We start from the raw sequence: 21,646 nt of genomic DNA on the forward strand, positions 1-21,646 counted from the left end.
GCAGCTTCCAGCCCATCCCCACTTTGTCAATGGGCCATTAAGAAGGCCAAGCTAGTCCACTTCACATAATAAAGAGTTCTCTTCAACTCCAGAGTGATGGGATTAAGGCAGGATAATATTGCCTTTTACTCAATTGACCACATGGCATCTGAGAATTCAAACGAACCTGGATTCAAAACATAGCCTAGAGGGTTGCCCTTGCATGGGCCCATGTGAGTCTGACAGCCAATCAGAATACATTTCTTACACAGGAACAGGAAACAGATAGGTGGGGCCGAACAGATTATAAAAATCCCTGCAATTCAAATTCAGCTGTCCCAGAGTAATGGCACCAGCATGAAACAAAGCAGGCATTTCGCCTGCACTTCGCTTTTCTATGTATGAAACTGTGAAAACAGAATGAAGAAAAAACACTACCAAAGATAAAACTGGCAAAACTATTGTCAATACCATCTGATTTTTTAAAAAAAAATCTCTCTCTTGCAGTCTGCTAACTTGTTTGGCTCTTTGTTTATCCAATGTCATGACTGATAGTTGGGGATCCCAACACATTCCAATATCATGTTTTGTGACTCAACAGATACTGGCAAGTAAATACTTCTCCTCACTTGTTCTATTAATTTCTCCAGCTGGGAAACGGAAAGCTACATAATTATATACAGTAGGTTAGGCTTGTTCTAAGAAACTTGTTAGACGTGTCCATAAATTATATTCTACAAGAATTTAAACAGCCCTGAGAAAGTCCAATACTGCTCCCTGAAAGGTTCCAGGCATTTTAGGGTTCTACTATCACAAGCAAGTTTTAGGGATCTACTATCACAAGGCTGGGACGCTGCAGCTCAGTGGCCGAGACGCTAAGCTTGTCAATCAGAAAGGTTGGCGGTTTGAATCCCTAGTGCTGCATAACGGGGTGAGATCCCATTACTTATCCCAGCTTCGGCCAACCTAGCAGTTCGAAAGCACATAAAAATGCAAGTAGAAAAACAGGAACCACCTTTGGTGGGAAGGTAACAGCGTTCAGTGCGCCTTTGGTGTTTAGTCATGCCAGCCACATGACCACGGAGACATCTTTGGACAGCGTTGGCTCTTCGGCTTTGAAACGGAGACGAGCACCGCCCCCTAGAGTCGGGAATGACTAGCACATATGTGCAAGAGGAGCCTTTACCTTATCACAAGCAGCTCCAATTCATTGTCATTCCGCATAGAAAGTTTGTCCTGTTAAATAACTGTACAATGACAGATTGTACCTGACCATCCTTTGCTCCTCGCTTCCAGATTTCTCTTATGAAACAAAATTAACACCTACTGACACGTATTTTTGGCTATGAGAAAAATGCCGTATTTCTATTACAATATATCATTTTAGTAAACCAATTCAGACATCGCCAAAAGAATGTTTCGTTTTAACAACTTAGCCTCAAGTAATTTGAGCATTGTGAAAAGGTGTCGTATTATTGAACAATTTCCGCCTATCTGGCTTTTATAATAAGCATTTTCATTTTTCTTCACAGAGCATTTTTCATTCCCCCACCCTTTATATTATTTCCTTCTGCCATCCAGAATTCGAGAGAAATGTCTTTTCCTTTGCTAAGGAGGCTGTTGGCACTCGGCCCGCCGAGTCCAAATGATTAAGCTGCGCGACGAGCCACACCGCCTCCCCCCCCCCCTTGTCCTTCAGTTGTGCTGAGTCATAAAAGCAACAGCACCCGGCTATCCCCGCCTGCTGGATACATTTTGGTATGCTCCGCCTATCCTTCTTCCTCTCTTCGCCTTCCCTCCACTCCCAGGACGTTCATGCGTTCATCCGTTCATGCCGCCACCCTCATCCGGAATCCGATGGTACGTCCCAGGCTCCCCCTGCGGCCGAGTGCGGTGGTAGGCTCCGGCGGTAGCAGAGTCCCGTCCGGTCCCGCCCCGCCTCCCTCCGCCTTGTCATTGATGTTGTTGTTTTTGTCGCAGGAGCCGGAGGGAAGGCCGGGGCCGGGGCCGGGCTTTGGGCTGCGGCCGCCGGCGGCTGGGCCGGCGATGTCGTCGGTGTGCGGGGGGTCGGTGGGCGCCGCCTCCTTGCCCAGCGAGTTGGTGGTTCACATCTTCTCGTTCCTGGCGGCCCCCGACCGACTTCGGGCCTCCGCCGCCTGCTCGCACTGGCGCGAGTGCCTCTTCTACCCGGCGCTCTGGCCCCGGCTGCGCCTCAGCTTGCGCGTCTGCCCGGCGGAGCGCCCGCGCCTCGACTTCTTGATGCGCAAGTGCGGCTGGTTCGTGCGCGAACTCCGCGTCCAGTTCGCCGCTGACAACTATCCCAGCGGCAGCGGAGGCAGCGGAAGCGCGAGTGGGGTCTGCGAGGAAACGGCGGCGGTAACGGCGGCGGCGGTGGCCGAGGGGGAAGCGTCGCTCTGTCCTCGCTGGCTGGAGCTCTTGAGGACCTACTTGGAGCTCGTGCTCTGCGTATTAAGCAGCGTCCGCAACAACAGGTAGGCGCTGAGCCTTTGGGCCGCCAGAGGGACTCCGGGTGGGTGGGGTGGAGTGGGGGGAACAAAGGAGGGGGAGGCCGGGTTTTTATCCCCCCCCCCTTTCCGCCTCCCAAACTTTTTGCCCCGCAAGGTTTTTCCTTAAGGGTCGCAGTCCGGGAAAAGTTCTCGGATGGAGTTCAGACTATGGAGGGAAGCCACTTGTTCAGAGCCGCCTGCCTCTCGCCCAGCGGAGGGGGAGCAGGAAGCGAGAGGAGGGGAGGGGAGCGTGTGGCTGGCTTCACTAGGGAAACCCGACGTGAAAGAACACTCGCAAAGGAAGGAACACTCGTAGCATGTCGCCAACTGCAGGCGAGATCTCCGCTGGAAACGAGCGAGCGTTGCTGCTGCTGCTGCTGCTTTCGCTGGGAACTTCGAGTACAGTTGGGGAAGGGGGCTTTGAAGTGTCAGGAAAAAAACGAGGGGCTTGATTGTATATATTTTATCCCAAAGCCTGTCGATTCTTGTTACGTTTACCGATCATCGGCATTTTAAAATGCCTCCCTTTTAAAAGGAAAAAAAAGTGCACGGTACTAATTGGAAGCCAGGATCCGAGCAAGTGGACCATGGGCTGAAAAACACGATGTAGTGCGTTGGTTAAGTATTTATGAGTCATTTTTAAATGAAATCTTTCAAAATCCGGAGAAAGTGGGTTGAAAGTCTCCATTCTAGTACAGTTTCCAAGTTAATCATTGCAGACATCCTTTAAAGTCTCTTACGTTTTTATTTATATAGTGTGTATAATTTAGAGGCTGCCTAACTGCAAACAACTCACACAACTCAAGAAATAAATGTCCATTTTGAGAACCTAAAGCAAAACAACTACAAAGCACTGCAGCCACCTTGGTCTAAAGCCTGGGAGAACAGCCAGGTTTTTCAAAGGCTTTGGAACGTCATTCGGGTGGGAGCTATATGCATCTTGGAGGGGGGGGGAGGTTTAATATATTATACCAGAAGGAAATGGCTCAACAGTATTCATTTAGGTTACATAAGATGAGAGCTTTTTAAAAGGAAAACCATATCCAGTGTGATTTAGTAAAACATAAGCTCGCTTAGGCATTTGTTTTGTATTCATCAAGGAACTCATCAAATAACTCCTTAAGATTTCTAACCTTCCAAGGTCATAACAAAGGACCCAGATTTATACAGTTATGTTCTAAGGTTATTAACCTATCTTCTTCTTTCCTTCTGTATTTTCATTATCGTTGTATCTCCCTACTTCACTACAAATTAAAATGTCCTTTCAGTAAGATTGTGCTTTTCTTCTTCTTCTTCGTGCTGTGCTTTGTCCCATTTTTCTGTTGGAGATAAAACAAAACCTATTTTGCATAATTAATTAATTTCTGCCTTGGAAGTCTTAAGTCAATTATATTACTACCTTTTCCTTGGATTTTATGTTTCCTAAATAAAATAAATGGCATAACTGAGCTAATAACTAGGCGACAGCTCTGAATCATACATTTCTAGCTTCATAGCTCAAGTCTCTCAGGTACTGTGATGCAACAGCTTTTGTCACAAGAGATCACCAGATTTGTCTGTAGTGAAACATTTAAGAGTGAGTCAGTAATTTGTGCTCATTGCCCACCAAATTACCTATAGTTTTACCATAGGGTTTTTGCGGCTGCTTCACATTTTTATTTTTTACATATTGTGAAAAAACTGTAGTGAAATCATTCAATTCTGGAGTGAATCCATAAAATGAAGAAGTAAAAAAAAAGGTAGAGAAGACCATCAATAATAATAAGCTATCATAAGCAATGCATATAATCTTGCACTAAAGCCTATACAAATTGAGAATCTAAATTAAAAAGGTTCAGTTGACTAATCCATTTGGCTAATCAAGCCACTATATTGGGATAAATAATTTGACAAATATAACAGTAATTCCCAGGTCTTTGTTGCAAGTAGAAAAACAAAAGAATTTATACAGATCTTTTTTGCTCAAAACTGCTATACTCACCAAACTGTATTACAGGGCTCGTTTGTATCTCATGATTAACCTTGGTTATTAGCTATGTATCTCTTCATGTGTGCAGTTGATCTCTTCAGATCGTGTTTGTTTGTTTGTTTCCAACATAATTGAAGTAGTCTTATCATAGGCAAAATGATTAGTCTATCAAATTCACATACCATTGATTCTGCTGCAACTAATTAAGATTACGGGGCGATCTTTGCTGCAGACAGATTATAAATGCCATCAGATAACAGCAAATCTGAATAGGAGTCTAATAATGGATAATAGTATTATTAGCCATATATGCTTATGCAGTAATAAGTTGATTGATGTATCTTTTTTTAAAAAAAAGCTGTATCTTTTACAAAGCATTAAAAGTATTAGTTTGATTTAAGAAGTAGTGAAGTGTCTACTGACATTAAGAGTCTTTGTAGCCCTCTTCAATTTCTGTCCTCCTTAACCTCCTGCAGAGTTTCACATGTATATATTTACCTTCACAAATACAACACAAATGTATTTCTAAAACCCAGAAATTTAAAAGGGGGGAGGGTAAAGCATCTAATGTCTAAAGTTGGAAAAATAAATAGTTGATGGGTGAATATTGCATACAGTTAATTTCATATTTTGTCTTTGAAATTTTCTCTTTTCAAAGCTGCTTTTTCCTTATAGAAAGGCGAGATCAGGCCTTTTGTTTATAATGTGTAGTTATGCCCAAAGATAACTAAACAAGGATTGGTAGTTCACTAGGTAGTGAACAAAAGAAATGTTGGCTGTAACTAATAAACACATGATTCAGGTATCTAATACATATAAAGAGATTAATAAATCCTGAAAATAGGTTTGACTTTTAATTTTTTCTGGGAAATAAGAAATTAACACTTCCCACTACGTATGCCAATTTCAAGTGGCTTTAATCTACTATTCTTATTGTAGATAATTTATTGAGAAAAAACATAATACAAAAACTTTGTTCTGTAACTACAATCAACATACTATTATGAGAAAAATCCTGTGGAATGTTATAAATCTCTAAGTAAATAACATAAGATTGCATTTTATTAAAAGTGATGGGATTGAAAAGATTTATCTTATATATATATATATATACACTATAGCCTTATTTATGTTTGAAGATAGTAGATTAATGAGAAAAAAATGAATTTCAATAACTAGAATCAGACTGCAGTGTAACAAAATTGACAAAAGTAAAGGGGCTCTGAATACTTTCTGAATACACTGTATATTGCATAAATATACAGAGTAGATGAATGTCTGGTTAAAAGAGTGTTCTCTTTTCTCCTTTTCTTTCTTTTTCTCTCACTCACTTTCACTTTCTTTTTCTCTTGCCTAGGACTTGAACTCATAGTCTCCTTGCCTACCTCACAAGCAATTTTACTTGATTTCAGTCATTACTACATCTATTTTTACAGCTGCAAAAATGATTAGATCACAATGTAATACTATAAGACCATATTTAATAACTCAGACATTCTTACTAAAAGAGCATAGATTGTTTAAAAAAGCATAAAATAAGTAAGTTGTTAATTATTAAATAATCAGTGTCAAAAGTAATAGATAAATTATAGTCATTGACAAGGAACAATCTCACTAGTTATACATTTAAAAAGTTTGCACAAGAAATAGCCCTTGGAGACCAAAGATCAAATCCAGATTACAAACATAATTACAGGTTCTTAATGTAATTTCAACTCATTTATCCAGATATTTACTTATAATCCCAAAATCTATCAATGGAAAAGAAGCTTCCACAGAACCTTCCTCTGGTTATGTGCCAAAATAATTGATTTTTTTTACAGAAGCCAAGAGAATCTAGTGAGCAGCTAAAATGTGAGGAGAAGGGGCTCTCCCAAAATGTTCCAATTGTGCTAGAGGAAAAGGGATGAAAGTTCTTGTAGCTCCTTGGTCCTATAAAAGTAAATCAGTTAACCCTTTTCTGTCATTGCTTTACTAAAAATCTAGAAAACATTCTGACCCAAGAATTAATAGGCTATTTCATTGTTTACATAAAAAAAAGAGCAGAATTGATTTTGTGAAAGAGTTCGGACAAAATGAAATAGAACTTCAAGAAATTCCATATATTGCTTTAATGTTTAGGTATATCTTTTTATCTTAAATTGGAAATAATTTCTTATTCTAGTGTTAATATCCAACATTTTTAAAAGTTGCTTTTGAGTCAGAGTACTTTTACAGCTGATGTTTAATTAGCATATATATATATCAGGATTTAAAAACGTCCTGCATTCACATAATCTAGCTCCTAGTTTCCTACTTCTGTTACCTTAGGGCTTAGGGACTGCAGAATTCTGGGTATGGTATGACCTGAAATTGGCCTAATATGCCTTGAGTGGCTTTTTTATACATTTTACTAGAAGTCCTACTTAAGCTTTTGGAATTCTGTCTGAAATAAATAACACACACACATGCATGCACACACACACAATGCACACACTATTGTGGTCTAGCTAATATCCTACCATGCCAGCACACAATTACATCTTCTATCAGACTGGAAGAGTACGGTAAATTATGTGCATTAAACTAAAGGATTCTGTATCTTGCGATATTTTAGAATTATACAGGCATATATTTTAATCTATTATAACGTTCTTAATTCTTTAACTCCTTAATATTATAGTCAGGATACATGATTGCCTGTGGATTAATTTTTACAATACTAATCCTTAACAATAAAGAAAACTTAATTAAAGTAAGAAAATTCCTGTTGTTAAGAAATTCTGAAAATTAAAATAGCTAAGGAAATGAGATTATTTTTCTACATTTGTCTTCATTACTATTTCTGTTTGTGTATCAATTTTGTCCATTGCTATTATATTTCTGTTTGGATTTTTTTCACATTTTGGAGAAAGCAAGTTTGGGAAAAATAATAAATCTGTGCATCATATACAATAAACCTCCAGTAGTTGTAAATGCTTTTTATAGACATATTTTCCGCACACAATCCCTGGCCCAAATGTGGAAAACTGTGTTTTGTATTTGCAGCAAAGAAAGCAAGAATTATCAGGATTACCAATAGTTTTTTGCTGCCTTAGACAATTTTCATACTTTGCCTCCTGTCATCATTATTAAAGAGCGGTACACGATAAGGCAATAATTTTTGAACCAAGTTACCTTAAATGTGCTAACTTATAGAATGTGTCCAAAATCTGGGATCCATGATTTCCTTAGAACAGGGGTGTCCAAACTTGGGAACTTTAAGACTTGTGGACTTCCCCATGCTGGCTGGGGAATTCTGGGAGTTGAAGTCCACAAGTCTTAAAGTTCCCAAGTTTGGACACCCCTGCCTTAGAATTTGGCGAACTGTATAAAACATTTTATGATATAAAAACCTTAAAATAGAAATCCATATAAATTGTTAATTTTCTTATCCAGTTGGACAAGTTCTCAAGATTGTAATTTCTTTTTAGATATCTATCTGGTGATGAACAAGAAAGTATTTTCCCAATAAAACAATATCACCCTCCTCTTCAGTGAAAGGATTGTATCAGATTTTGTTGGCTTCTCAATTCCAGAGTATAAAATACATCATAAATTGGATGACTGTCATACCATTAACTCTGCAGTCAGTAGTAAATGAACCACTCAGTATTAAAACAGGACCCCAAATTTCTTTACCTTTCTAACCTTAGTTCACCCTACTGTGCCTGACTTTTCTTTGTAATGTATAACATAATGTTGAATAAAGATTGAAAATAGTGATGTTCTGAAATTGGATGGACTAAGTTATGTAGTACTTATAATTTATGGAATCGTGTACAACTTTCAGATGACAGTGCTGTTTTTCTAGAATCTACTGTACCTGAGGCAAGAAACTCTAGTCTGCAGAGCTAAAAATAGTTATAGTGCTTACTGTTCTTAGATGCTATTAGTTGCTTCTAATTAAAATATTCACATCTGGAGCTCAGTTTTCTACATGAAGCATATACATTAGATATTAAAGCTGTCCCATTAAAATATTTAGAAAGCAATTTATATATTTTAAGACTATATGATGTGTTCAACATATTGTCATGATTTGAACATGGATTTATTTGCAAAATGTACATGTCTTTGAATCTGTGTTTTTTAATGCAATCGTTGGGAAAATTGAATAGAGGTTTAAATAGAGAAGTTCTGAATAATGTGTAGCCCATCCATCGTTGATAAACTTTAAACCCCAATCAGTCCTAACATAGCTAGTAATGAAGGGTTACTTATATACTACCAAAATTTTCATTCCTTTAATATTAATATTATAGTTCCTGACTATAAAACAGTTTGTGACATACTGTAATACAAAACGTCATTTAAAATTTCTATGCTGATATTGACTGTGATATAAAGCTCATTATGGGGCTATTTTCAAGGCAGATAAATCTCTTAATGTTTCCCAGTTTTTCCAGTGAAGATAATTCTTTAGAAAGTGTCTTTATGAAAGTTTTGAGGAATCTGGTAAGAAAATATCTATGAAAGATGACACAACTGATCACAGGTTGTCTAGTTATCTACATACTATTAAAACTCTGATTCCTATGACCTTTAACTGGGTAAAACATGTACCACAGGGCAAAACATTTTGAATCAAGTTACCCCAAATGGGCTAATTTATAAAATGAGTCCAATATGTGGGACACATTACTCCCATGGAATTGAAGTTTGACATAATTTTTATGATAAAGCATTTTATGATACAATACAAACGTCATAAAAGATTTCCTATGATCAGTTCCTGATGCTTGAGTGCACCATACAATTCAACATGGGCTACTTTCAAGGGAGATACATCTCTGAATATCTCCTTGAATTTTTAAAGAACTTGTCAACTATATTAAAAGCTCTGCTATTGTTAAAGGCATTGAAGAATTTGGGGAAATTGTGGCTGCTTCAGCTCTGCCAAGATGCTGCTGTTTCAGTTCAGTTCAACCAAGATGCTGCTGCAATCACATGATGCTCATTTTGAATGTTCCCTGACAGTTTCCTAGCCATTCTCACAGTCCCTTGCTCTCTCCTCCATCCAATAACAGCCGCTTACCTACATGTTGGAAATCGCTAATTAGGAAAATCTGAAATAGATTTTCCACCAGATATAAATGCTTCTGGATTTGGTGTTTTAATTGTTTTCACAGTTCCTAACAATAATTCTGTGATAAGCCTGCCAACAGAAACTGATTGTACTTACCAGACAGAGAAGAACTAATATATTTTCCTAAGAGTTACTCTGCATGATTGTCTGTGCCTGTGTGATATTATCTTGCATTTGATGAGAAGAATAGAGCAGTGGATATGACTTGGGAATTTAGTTGGCACTCCAAAAGGGTTACTTGTCTGCAAAGATTCATTATTTTTTCAATAGAAAAGAGTTTATGTAGCTCAAGATTGAACTTGATTTTTATTACCTAACTTGAGAATTTGATTTTATTACCTAACTAGGTAATTGCTAGTAAGTATTAGGTTTGCTCCCTGTTTATATACAGTAGCTTTCCCTGCCAGTATTAGTAGGAATGTGGTTTTCTTATTAGTAGTTCCTTGATTAAGGTACTGTTTTCTGCTTGAGTGTTTGTCTGGTGTTATTCTCTGTTTATCTGGTTGCTGGTTGCTAGAGAAGATCTGATCTTTTTGTTCCTTTTGAATGGTGTGTAAATGTAGTTTATCTCTATGTATCTATTGATGACTGATTTGTCCGAGTGCCAAGCTTCCAGGAATTCCCTAGAATGTTTGGATTTATCTTGGCCTAGGATGCTCATAGTTTCCCAGTTGAAACTATGGTTGAACCTATCCATGTGTCATTCAGATTAAGGAGTGTTCATCATTTAATTATTTTATAATCAAATGTATTTCTATTCCTTTCCTTTTTCCTTCCCTGTCTACTTCCCTTTTTCCTGTACCTTATCTGTACCCAATTTGTTTCTTCCTTTTTATCTTTCTGTGACAGTGCAGCTAAATTCATCTCTCTTATTTTTAGTTATTTCTGCTTGAAAAGGATGAAAGTGTAGGTGTCAGAATGGTTTTGTGTAAGCAAGAGAACTACCATATTCTCTGAGTTCAAGGATATCCTTTTGAGCTTTTTGATGTAACTTACCTGAATCTTTAAAAAACATTTCTAGGTAATTTAGTTCACATACTGCAATGTTTCAATGTGATTTTACAATTTAAAAATTGCCATATTTATAGTTTACAGCATAGAAACCAAAGCTGTATCCGGAAGAAAAAATCCTTTTCAAAAGCTGATAAAGATTAGCCAGTCGATCATGATTATGCATGATGCTAGATAAGATTTGCCAAAATTTATCCACAGCTTTATGGTTATAGTAGTTTTTAACAAGAGGGTGTGGCAATCTGCAAAAGTGATCGAAAGACATAACTACTAAAATAGTATTTCCCACTTATTTTGAATTAATTTCATTTTGTGTATCAAATAGGCTCTTTGCAGAAAAGTCTGCCATTTTCAATGTGCTCTGCTACAGACAAATAGCAGTAATGTAATAGGAGAACACTTCCATTACCGTAGTTTGTTGGTATAATTTTTGTTGTTTACATCCAGTCTTTCTGTAGGAATGGAAAGTGGTATACATAGCATTTCCCCTTTTTTCTCCCTATAGCAGCTATGCAATGAACAATAGTTACTGGGCCAAAGCCGCCTACTCAGTTTCCAGACTCAGAGTGGATTTGAATAAGGGTCCCCTAATTCTACTTCAAATCCTTAACCATTGTACCACAACATTATTGCCTGAGTATATATCTATCCTTTCTGTAAATTTACTATAATTAGAGGTGTATCTGTATGTTTTGATATAGATAATTGACAAAAAGAACATTTTAAATATTGTGTTCTGCCTGATATATGAGCATATTAAAACATTTGTCTTATGAAGTCTTAATTTTGTCATTCAAATGCATGACGGCTTTAAAAAGAGAAAGATGTGCATAAAATGAAAGAAGTGTTTTGTCCATGTAAAAGAAACAACCACAGTAGCTCAGCCAGACTCATCAAGTGAGGATTGTAGGTTCAGCCAAACTGAAACCTGGAATATCCTGGTTGTTTTAGTTTTCAGCTGAAACAAAACTAGAGAGATCTTAATAGGATGGGAGAGTAAGGTTGGTGCATCTCCCCTCTCTTCCCTCTTCTTCTGCCTGGCCTATGTACCAACTCTCCCTCAATCTTCCTTCTCCTTTACCCTTACTTTTCCTCAGCCATGCACCATCATGTCCTCCACTGCCAAGCATTCCCAACTTGCACACTCTTCCCCTGATCTTCTTTTGGCTTCTCTTTCCTTGCTAATGTTAGACTGCTGACCATCTCTTGTTGTTCCAGGTCTATATCTGGACCAAGCACCTATGTTCTAGTTCTGTGTCTAGAACTACCCATTCTGTATATCTAAGGTTTTGGACAGGCCTAGAAAAGAAAAATGTTTTTTTAGGTAAATTGACAAATAGATAATTAAAATGTAAGGGTTTTTTTCCCTTTTGAATTTTATTTTTTTTTCTAAATAGGAATCTTCAGAAATTAAGTCTCTTTGGTGACATAAGCATTCTGCAACAACATGGAATTATATCAAATACATACCTCAGCAAAGTAGATCCAGATGGCAAAAAGATTAAGCAGTAAGTTGTCTGCATCATTTTACTACAGTATTGTAAACTGAATGTATTGTTTCATATAAACAGAATTATAAATACAATGGTTTAAAAAAGCCATTATATAGTTACAGATCTAAATTGCTCATGATTTTGCAGTATCTGTATTACATACACCAGGGGTGTCCAAACTTGGGAACTTTAAGACTTGTGGACTTCAACTCCCAGAATTCCCCAGCCAGCATGGCTGGCTGGGGAATTCTGGGAGTTGAAGTCCACAAGTCTTAAAGTTCCCAAGTTTGGACACCCCTGACATACACAGTTAGTTATTATTACTGGCATTGCACAATTCTTCTCAGAAAGTAGCCATAAAACAGGATTGAATGTTAGATATAATTAGTAATATGTGTATGTGTATGCCACATTACAGCTAGTCCTCAGCTTACAATCACAATTGAGCCCCAAATTTTTGTAGCTAAGTGAAACTCTTGTGAGTTTTGCCCCATTTTACAATATTTCTTACAACAGTTGTTAAGGGAATCACCACCGTTGTTAGTAACATGGTTGTTAAGTGAATCTGGCTTCTCCATTAACTTTGCTTGTCAAAAGGTGATCACATGACCCCAGCATACTGCAACTGTCATAAGTATGAGTCAAATGCCATACATCCAAATTTTGTTCACATGGCCATAGGACTGCAACTGTTGCAAATTTGAAAAACAGTCGTAACTCACTTTTTCAGCGCTACTGTAACTTTAAACGTCATTAAATGATCTGTTGTAAGTTGAGAACTATCTGTATTAGCTGTCCATGGCCGCATGGTGCCCATGGACTGTGGTTTGGACATGCCTGGGCTATACATTTATCCAGTGATGTGCAGTCAGGTGAGGCAAGTGAGGCACAGCTTCACCACTCTCATCATGAAAAAAAAAGTAAAAGGAAAAAGCTGAGCTAGTTGCTGCCTCACCGTGGATGACTCTGCTTAACCTCACTGGTGCTCTCCCTCCCCAAGTGTAGTGACTTCCTCCCCAGGCCCCCATTCATTTCTCTCTCACACACACACAGCTGGATAAAACTATATAAAAATCTAGCCCATCTTCACTGATTACAAGTTTGAAAAGGCAACGTGGCTCCACCTGCAATCAAACTACACTTGGGGAGGGAGAGCACAAGCGAGCACTGAGGAGACCACAGGAGGAGGCAGGAAGCCAGGCAAAGAGCCATGCTGTAGTACACACACTTCCCCCCAGCCTCTTTCTTTTGGAAGGCTCGGCTCGGCTACCCTCCGGCTTCTCTGCCTCTCCTCTCACCCCAGCCTGCCAGCAGGAGGTGGTGGGTGGGCTTTATTGTGTTCCAGGCATTTCCCACCCAGACAGCAGGCTGCATTTGCAATGGTGGAGGTGTTTGGGAAAGGCAGCAGGGGAATGGGGGGGGGGTGGCAGAGGAGCTGCTTTCAAGCCACTGGAAAAGATATCCAATCCAACTTTTGTGTGTGTGGGGGTTTGTTTGAGAGTGAGTGAGAGAGGGAAGGGGTAGGAGAGAGAGTCCAATCCAACTTCTGTGTGTGTGTGTGTGTGTGTGTGTGTGTGTGTGTGTGTGTGTGTTGAGAGGGGGGGGGAAGGGAGAGAGGGAGGAAGGAGGGGAAGGAGAAGAAAAAGAAAAAGAAAAAAGGAGCAAAGGAGAAAAACAAATGCTGTCGCTTTAAATTGGAACTGAGCATGCCTGGCTGTGGAATTCTGGGAGTTGAAGTCCACAAGTCTAAAAATATTTGAAACCCAGCACTGTGTCAGTGCCTCACCAGTCATAAACCTCACCGCACGTCACTGCATTTATCTAACCCAGCCCATTCCTGTTGCAAAACCTTTTCTGAGCAGGCCTGCAAAAATGTTATGCTATCTATAAAAAAAATAGATGCCTTTCAAATAAGTACAGTCCAGTGAAAGGAAAGTTGAGTGCGAAAATTCTTTAGCAGTGACTTTCACAAATTTACCTATATCTAGCAACTTTATTTATCTAAATCTAGCAACATCTACTTCTGCTTCATTGACTATGCTAAAGCCTTTGATTGTGTGGATCACAACAAATTGTGGCAAGTTCTTAAAGAGATGGGAGTACCAGACCATCTTATTTGTCTCTTGAGAAACCTATATGGGGGTCAAGAAGCAATAGTGAGAACAGGACACGGAACCACTGATTGGTTTAAAATTGGGAAAGTAGTCCGGCAAGGCTGTATACTCTCTCCCTGTCAATTTAACTTATATGTAGAGCACATCATGAGAAAGGCGAGGCTAGATGAATCAAAAGTTGGAATTAAGTTTGCTGGGAGAAATATCAACAACCTCAGATGATACCACTCTAATGGCAGAAAGTTCAGAGGAACTAAAGCGCCTCTTGATGCAGGTGAAAAAGGAGAGTGCAAAAGTTGGCTTGAAACTCAATATTAAGAAAACTAAGATCATGGAATCTGGCCCTCTCAATTCCTGGCAATAGGTGGGGAAGAAATGGAGGTAGTGACAGATTTTATTTTCCTGGGCTCCAAGATCACCGCAGATGGGGATTGCAGCCAAGAAATTAAAAGACGCTCCTGGGGAAGAAAGCTATGGCAAATCTAGACAGCATACTAAAAAGCAGAGACATCACCCTGCCAACAAAAGTGCGTATAGTCAAGGCTATGGTTTTCCCAATTGCAATGTATCGCTGTAAAAGTTGGACCATGCTGAGCGGCAAAAAATTGAGGCCTTTGAACTATGGTGCTAGAGAAGACCCCTGTGAGTCCCTTGGACTGCAAGGCAATCCAACCGGTCAGACCTAGAGGAGATCAACCCTGACTGCTCTTTAGAAGGCCAGATCCCGAAGATGAAACTCAAAATACTTTGGCCACCTTATGAGAAGGAAGGTCATACTGGAGAAGAGCCTAATGCTGGGAAAGAATGAGAGCAAAAGAAGAAGGGGACAACAGAGATTGAGGTGACTGGATGGAGTCACCAAAGCAGTAGGCGTGAGCTTAAATGGACTCCAGAGGATGGTAGAGGACAGTAAGGCCTGGAGGAACATTGCCCATGGGGTTGCAATGGGTCGGACATGACTTTGCAACTAACAACAACAAGCAACTTTATATCGTATGCAGAATATTCATCTGGATGCTGAAGAGAAAGATACGAAACAGTATTGTTTTCAATGGAGTAATACTGAGCAGATAATGCTAATTGAAATTTTGAATTGTTTCTGAGAATCAACCAGTGTATTTCATTGCTGCCAGTGACTGAATATTTAAATAATCAGCAAATAATGCCATACATTGTAGCTTTAATCACTGAGTCCTTTGGGAGAAGGGCGGCATATAAATCCAATAAAACAAACAAACATTCTTTCTCACAGAATGTCTCATTGCCTATTCTAGCCAATTATTTCAAAGGATAATTTTGTAAGTTTTGAGTAGTTAGTGCCTGGCTATAGATACAATTAGTTTATCCAGAAAAACTTTCTAGAGATCTTGTAATACAGAGTTCCTCATCTTTTCTACCTTTGTGGACAGTTAGGAGCCAGGGAAAGGGGATGGTTTTGCGCAAGTGTCGGGCAAGAGGCACGGGCGCACGCGCCACTCACACAAATGGTCCCTTGCCAGCTGCTTGCAGAAGTGGGGCTGTGCATGCGCACACTCACCTACTACTCACGTAAGTGAGAATGCGTGCCTATGCCTTGCCCACTGTTCACGCAAGTGGGGATGCGTGCAAGAGCTCTCTTCCGCTGCTTCCATGGCTTGGTTCCGAATGACTTATGACCCGGTAGTGAGCCACAGCCCGGGGATTGGGGACCCCTGTTGTAATACTTCTCACATAGTGCAATAAAGGATGCAAGGATCGCTGGATTCCTATTTTCCATCAAATGATAACATCTTGAGCCACATAGACTGTTCCAGAATGTTTCGCCTTGCAAAAACGTATTTGTGTGTGTGCGTGCAAGAAACTATGGTATAAATGGTGTATACACTATTCAAACCTTATTGGGTTGTGCTTTTATTAGTTTTAAGAGAGAACAGCATTTATTCTCAAACTAACAGAAAGGAAGTTCAAAAGTAATGCTAAAAGGTATTACTTCACAGAAAGAGTAGTGGAAGCTTGGAACAACTTCCAGCAAAGATATTGGATCGATCATCAATAACTGAATTGTAACATGTTGGACAAAAATTAAAACATAAAAATAAATGAAATGCAAAAATAATAAGTAAATAAATTAAACAGAAAACAAACTCAAAGCATAGACTCAATGGACCACTAGGTCTTTTTCTGCTGTCAATTTTCTATGTTTCTGTGTTTCTATTATAGATTTTTATTTTGAAGGCTTTTCTATTTTCCAGAGAGCTGTAATTTATATGCCTGTTTGCAGCTTTCTAAACAAAACTTTGTATGCAGCTTCAAAACTTTATGAAATGGACTAATTAGATGGTTGGATTTTGATCTCCATTCAACCATATGGCATGTTTGCTTTACTGTCAGCTAATCACTACTTTTCGGACCAACTTCCTTCACAGAGTAATTAGTATGCAATTTACATTAGGAAATCATATACAATGGCTTAATCTTCTTGAGGGAAGAATGTAGTAATTTTTATCAACCATCACGTGGACTACATATATAAAGAACAGTTTGTTATTACTATTTTTGCAGTGCTTCAATATGAATACATCTGACAAAATAACTTCACTAATGTTCAGTCATGACTTGAAAGTGAATATTACAAAAAACTATGACAATGCATTTTTATCAGGAAATGTCACATCCACCTATTTATATTCAGATCAATTGGTTCATTGAATAATTTCACTTTGTGATATTATTTAAATGAGAAATGTTGATAGCATGGAATAGATAGGTAATGTTATTTACTTAATCAATTTGCATTTTGTAGGCATTCTAGCTGTGAATGGTAGATAACCTGAGCATATATTGAATAAAAAGAAATGGGAACAGAGCAAGTTAAAATGCAGAATTTTAGAAAGCAAACATTGATTTTGTGTTATATTTATTTCAAATAGAGCAATTAAGGAACTTAAGTTCTGAACCGACAAGTGAATTTTCTGAACCGAATAGTATAGTAGTACAAATTGTACCTCAGATTTAAAGATAGCAATTGTGTAGACAGTGCAACATCGGAGAACAGTATAATTTTCTTGATTACTTGTTGCCTCTGAATTTATTATGGAAGGTTTAAACATTTGCTTTTTTTTTTCTTGCAGAATACAGCAGCTGTTTGAAGAAATTTTGGGAAACAGCAGGCAACTGAAATGGTTGTCATGTGGGTTTATGCTACAAATTGTAACACCCACATCTTTGTCATCTCTCTCAAATTCCATTGCCAGCACCATGGAGCACCTGAGCCTACTGGATAACCACATTCCGGGTAATACCACTCTTATCACAGCAATTGAAATGGAGCGCTTTATCAATCTACGCTCGCTTGCCTTGGATTTCTGTGATTTTACAGGAGAAATGGCGAGAGTTTTGGCTGACAATAACCATGTGCCTTTGCATCGACTATCTCTTCTGGTCCACAATATTTCAGTAATGCACAAATCCTTGGAGAACATGCCAGAAGATGAAGATTGGAAAGCCCTGACACGCAACAGCACTAATCTTCGGGTCTATATCATAGCTTTTGATATCAAGAGTGATGACATGTTAAGGATTCTTAAACCTAGTATCCCACTGGAAAGGATTCACTTTGACAGCTACATTACTTGCGTTTCTGGCGCTGTTGTTGATCTCATATCTAGGCAGTATGATAAGTTCCTAACTCACTTCATATTAATGAATGATGTGATAGATATGTCTGGCTTCCCAGATCTCAGTGACAACCGGACCGAAGATCCATTGGTTTTATTGGCGTGGAGGTGCACAAGGCTGTCTCTTCTGGCAGTACATGGTATGCAATTCCATAGGTGAAAAGCATTGATCATTAGAAAATCACTTAGCATTGATCACTAGTATATAAGTACAGATAACGCAATTGTAATCTCATATCAACTATTTTTATTATGAGAAAGAAAACTTTTTGTATAGAGCATAGAAAGGAATTAAGCTTCCCATTGGCTTTAGCATATTATCTTATGGATATAAATTAGGAATTAAAGTACAAAAATTGTTATAATTCAAGATGGAGACAATTGCAACACAATCAAATTGGAAGAATGGAACCTAGTTTAAAAATTACTTGTTTTTGTTTTAGTTATATTTTAATGTTGGTTTTTAAACTTCCAGCAAGTCTTAAGATAACTTGCAGCTTAATCTAAAATTCTTGTGTGCTGTGCTAATAGAGCAGCTTGCTTAATGTGTGTGTGTGTGTGTGTATTTGTGTTACAACCCCTGGTATGCCCAAATATGGGAGAAGCTCACTACTCCCTCTTTCTGTCCTTCGGCTCATTACAGAAAACCATCCAGGCAGAAAACCATATTTTTATTTATCAGCACAAATACAACACACATACACACACACACATATGTGTGTGTGTTATGAGAAATTTTTTTACACAAATTACTTAGAAATATTATTTTAATAAAGACTGATAACAAAACAGTAAAAGCCAATTTGTTTAGCATCTTAACCTTTTGAATGAATCCCATCATTTGATCACCAACTTAGAGGACTGTTTGTTAAATGAGAAAATTATTAGATGGAAAGCTAATAGCAAGGCATTAGTTGTTAGCTGTTAAATCTGTAGAATAGGGAGGGAGGAAGAAAACTGAAATCCAGTAAAATAATAACGTGTGTTTTTGTGTTTCAGGTTATACTGTTTGGGCTCACAACCTGATTGCCATTGCTCGTCTTCGTGGCTCTGATTTGAAAGTGCTTGAAGTCACAGAAGAAAGCATTGATTTTGACAATGGTGAACTGGCTGATCAGGATGTAGACCCAGTGCATAATCTCATTGAGCAGGTATCCCTTGGATTGGGTCGACCCTGGCACGCAGTCATGGACATAGAATTGCTCAGTGTGTTTACTGAGCCAACTCGTCATTTTTACAGAGAAATGCAAAGCTTCAGTGAAGGCATTTAGTTCTCTTTATTTACAGTTCCTGTGGTTACATATGCAAGTAGGGTCCTATTATGTTTTTCAGTAGTGTGAATTAACCCCTCTTGTGCTGTGTTTAATCAGTATTAGCTATATAGAATTATATATGTATATTCTACTTCTTGATCAAAGAACGTAGTCGGGTATTGTTTAGAAGCTGAAAGTGGCAATGTTTAGGGCTTTCACGGTTAATGGACTTGTCTACAAAACAAAACAAAACTCAGATAAGGCTGAAGGTTATCGTGAGATTGCCAGCTAACTTTCTTTTTGTACTGAGTAACACTGCAACTTCACTGATTTTACTATTGTCGGAGTTTTTTGTGCTCAGAAGCCAAAAATCTTTTTACTATTCATAACCCGGTGAATGCGGTCATTGTCATGTAAATTGGTAGCATGCTACTTAAGCTTTTTTTTTTTTTTAAATCAAGACGATCAATACCATTTGCTGTAAACCTTGCTTTGATTTCACATACAATATCTGAAGCATGAATTACTGCCATTCTTCAATCGCCTCCTTAAATATGAACAGTAGTTTCTTGCACTGTGTAGCTTATTCAGAGGTTTACCTGACTCTGAAGGCTATAAGCTGTAGTTTCACTGTAAATTAATTATAGCTTCTTTTTCTCGTGGTCTGTCAGCTTCTCTGTCCAAGTTAGCTTCGGGCCCAGGTTTGAAAAGAAATGTTAAGATTATACACTCCAATGGGGTAAAACCCTAACAATTTAGATATAAATTTATAAGTCTGCTTTGCTTGCAAACAAACATTAGTCGTGAAATCCCTAGCAACTAAGTCACTGGATTCTCTCTGTCAGCGCCTGTGTCAGCTGCCAAAGAATAGATTAAAATGAAGAAGTGCCCACATGCTGGCAGGGGCAGGCCAATTTTTGGCCAGCCAGGTACTGCTAGATTGTAATATATAAGGTCGAATTTCGACCTGTGGTACACAGCTGTGCTGTGGCTCAGTCAGCAACCTCAGAACTCTTAAACATGCACCTGTTTCACTGTGAATAGTGAATGTAAAGGAAGGAAAAGAAACCGATAAAAACCTTGTTCAATCACAGGTATGAGCTGCTATGATGCATGAAGAACATTCCATGAAGTATGTTTTAAAATCTTGTTATATCTGAGAGGCTTTAAAAGCCGATTTAAACTGTTTCAGGGCAACCGCGGTACAGACGTGGTCTCTGTGAGACTTCCACCTGACCCAAGTTTTAAGTGGTACGAATGTTGTGCATTTAACGTTAAGGACAGTCTGCAATAATAAAGTAAGTGGCCAACGTGGGTGCCCAGCAGTGCTGAGACCTGGCTGCCATATTGTAAGCTTTGGAAAACACAATTTATGCAACAGATGTCCAGATATGATTCTATTTATGGAAAAGTTTATATGTGTTTTACAAATGGTTTTACCATCTTATATTAAAATGACCTTTGACAGGTGTGCGCTGTTTTGTCTCCAGTGAGCACATACCATGCGGATTTTATATGTACATCAGTAGAGTGAATCCACTGGCACAGTGTGTATATGCCAGATGTGGTGAGATTTTATCTTATAAATGTGATCAGAGTAAGGTAACTCCTGACAGAAAATGTAAGGAAACCAGCTGAGTGTTTGACTTGATGACTGATGTTGTATGGTTTATGTTAAATGTATATTCTTTTAATCAACGAATAAAGCATCAAAATTCATTGTTGTTAGGTACTTTATTATAGCAGCATGATACATTTCCTATTGGCTCTATTGAACTCTTCATTTCTAGTGATTAAGTCAAGAATGCTTCATACATCGGCATGATTACAATGTATGTGCTTGGCAACCTGCACGTATTTTCAATGGTCACAGCATCCCCGAGTTATATGATTGACATTTGCAACCTTCACTGCCAGCATCTGACAGTGTCAGTGGGGAAGTAAGCAGGAAGCTGCAAGTTATGGTAATATGATGTTGCATTTAACTAGCTGCAGGGATTTGCTTAATAAACAAGGGAGGGTATGTTCCAGATGCTGTCAGTTGAAGATATTTGACTGGCAAGGTCTAGGAGAGACCTCTCTGCTGTTGCTCCTGAGGAACATCTTGCTCCCAGAGGTGAGGTGCTCCCCCATTCTTTTGGCCTCCAGGAAGGGCATCAAGGCCTGGCTCTCCCAACTTCACTTGGAGACTTTGAAGTAATTATTCTTCCTTAATCCAAAGTATCTAGCAGGGTTGTTGTGATTTTAAAAAATGAAGGAGCAAGAGCTATGTATATGTTATCACTTAGAACTCCTGGAGAATAGTGAGCCGACAATTTTAATGTATAAATTGAAAATAGAAATTCACTGTGAATTTTTATATACTGCAATGCAAAATTATATGGTTCAAATTTCAAATAACAGTTCATAACCTGCAAGGCATCAGAAGGAATAAGAGGAATAAGCTATCATCTTTTTGATTATTAAAGAGACACAGACATTCTTCCTTGAGTGATGCAATAAATCTCCCGAATTCTTGAAGTAACATGCCTATCCATAAAGCTTTAGTTTACATTAA

At 38.5% G+C, this 21,646-nt stretch overlaps 2 protein-coding genes across 5 annotated transcripts in view; one reads left to right on the forward strand and one right to left on the reverse strand.

The window, feature by feature from the left end:
• Positions 1-21,646, reverse strand: part of MIA2 (MIA SH3 domain ER export factor 2) — a 141,918-nt gene that overhangs the window by 67,131 nt on the left and 53,141 nt on the right. The gene's annotated exons all lie outside the window — the stretch shown is intronic.
• Positions 1,693-20,808, forward strand: FBXO33 (F-box protein 33). 2 transcript variants are annotated; one of them, XM_081936072.1, is made up of 5 exons: positions 1,756-1,839; positions 1,960-2,471; positions 11,971-12,081; positions 17,291-17,976; positions 18,836-19,540. In XM_081936072.1, exons 1-5 carry the CDS (start codon positions 1,795-1,797, stop codon positions 19,105-19,107), a joined length of 1,626 nt encoding a protein of 541 aa, XP_081792198.1. In that variant the 5' UTR covers positions 1,756-1,794; the 3' UTR covers positions 19,108-19,540. The 2 variants fall into 2 exon arrangements, with proteins under 2 accessions (XP_081792197.1, XP_081792198.1); XM_081936071.1 differs by having other exon boundaries at positions 1,693-2,471; positions 18,836-20,808.

Source organism: Natrix helvetica (assembly GCF_964273705.1).
Source record: "Natrix helvetica genome assembly, chromosome: 1".
NCBI classification, from domain to species: Eukaryota; Metazoa; Chordata; class Lepidosauria; order Squamata; family Natricidae; genus Natrix; species Natrix helvetica.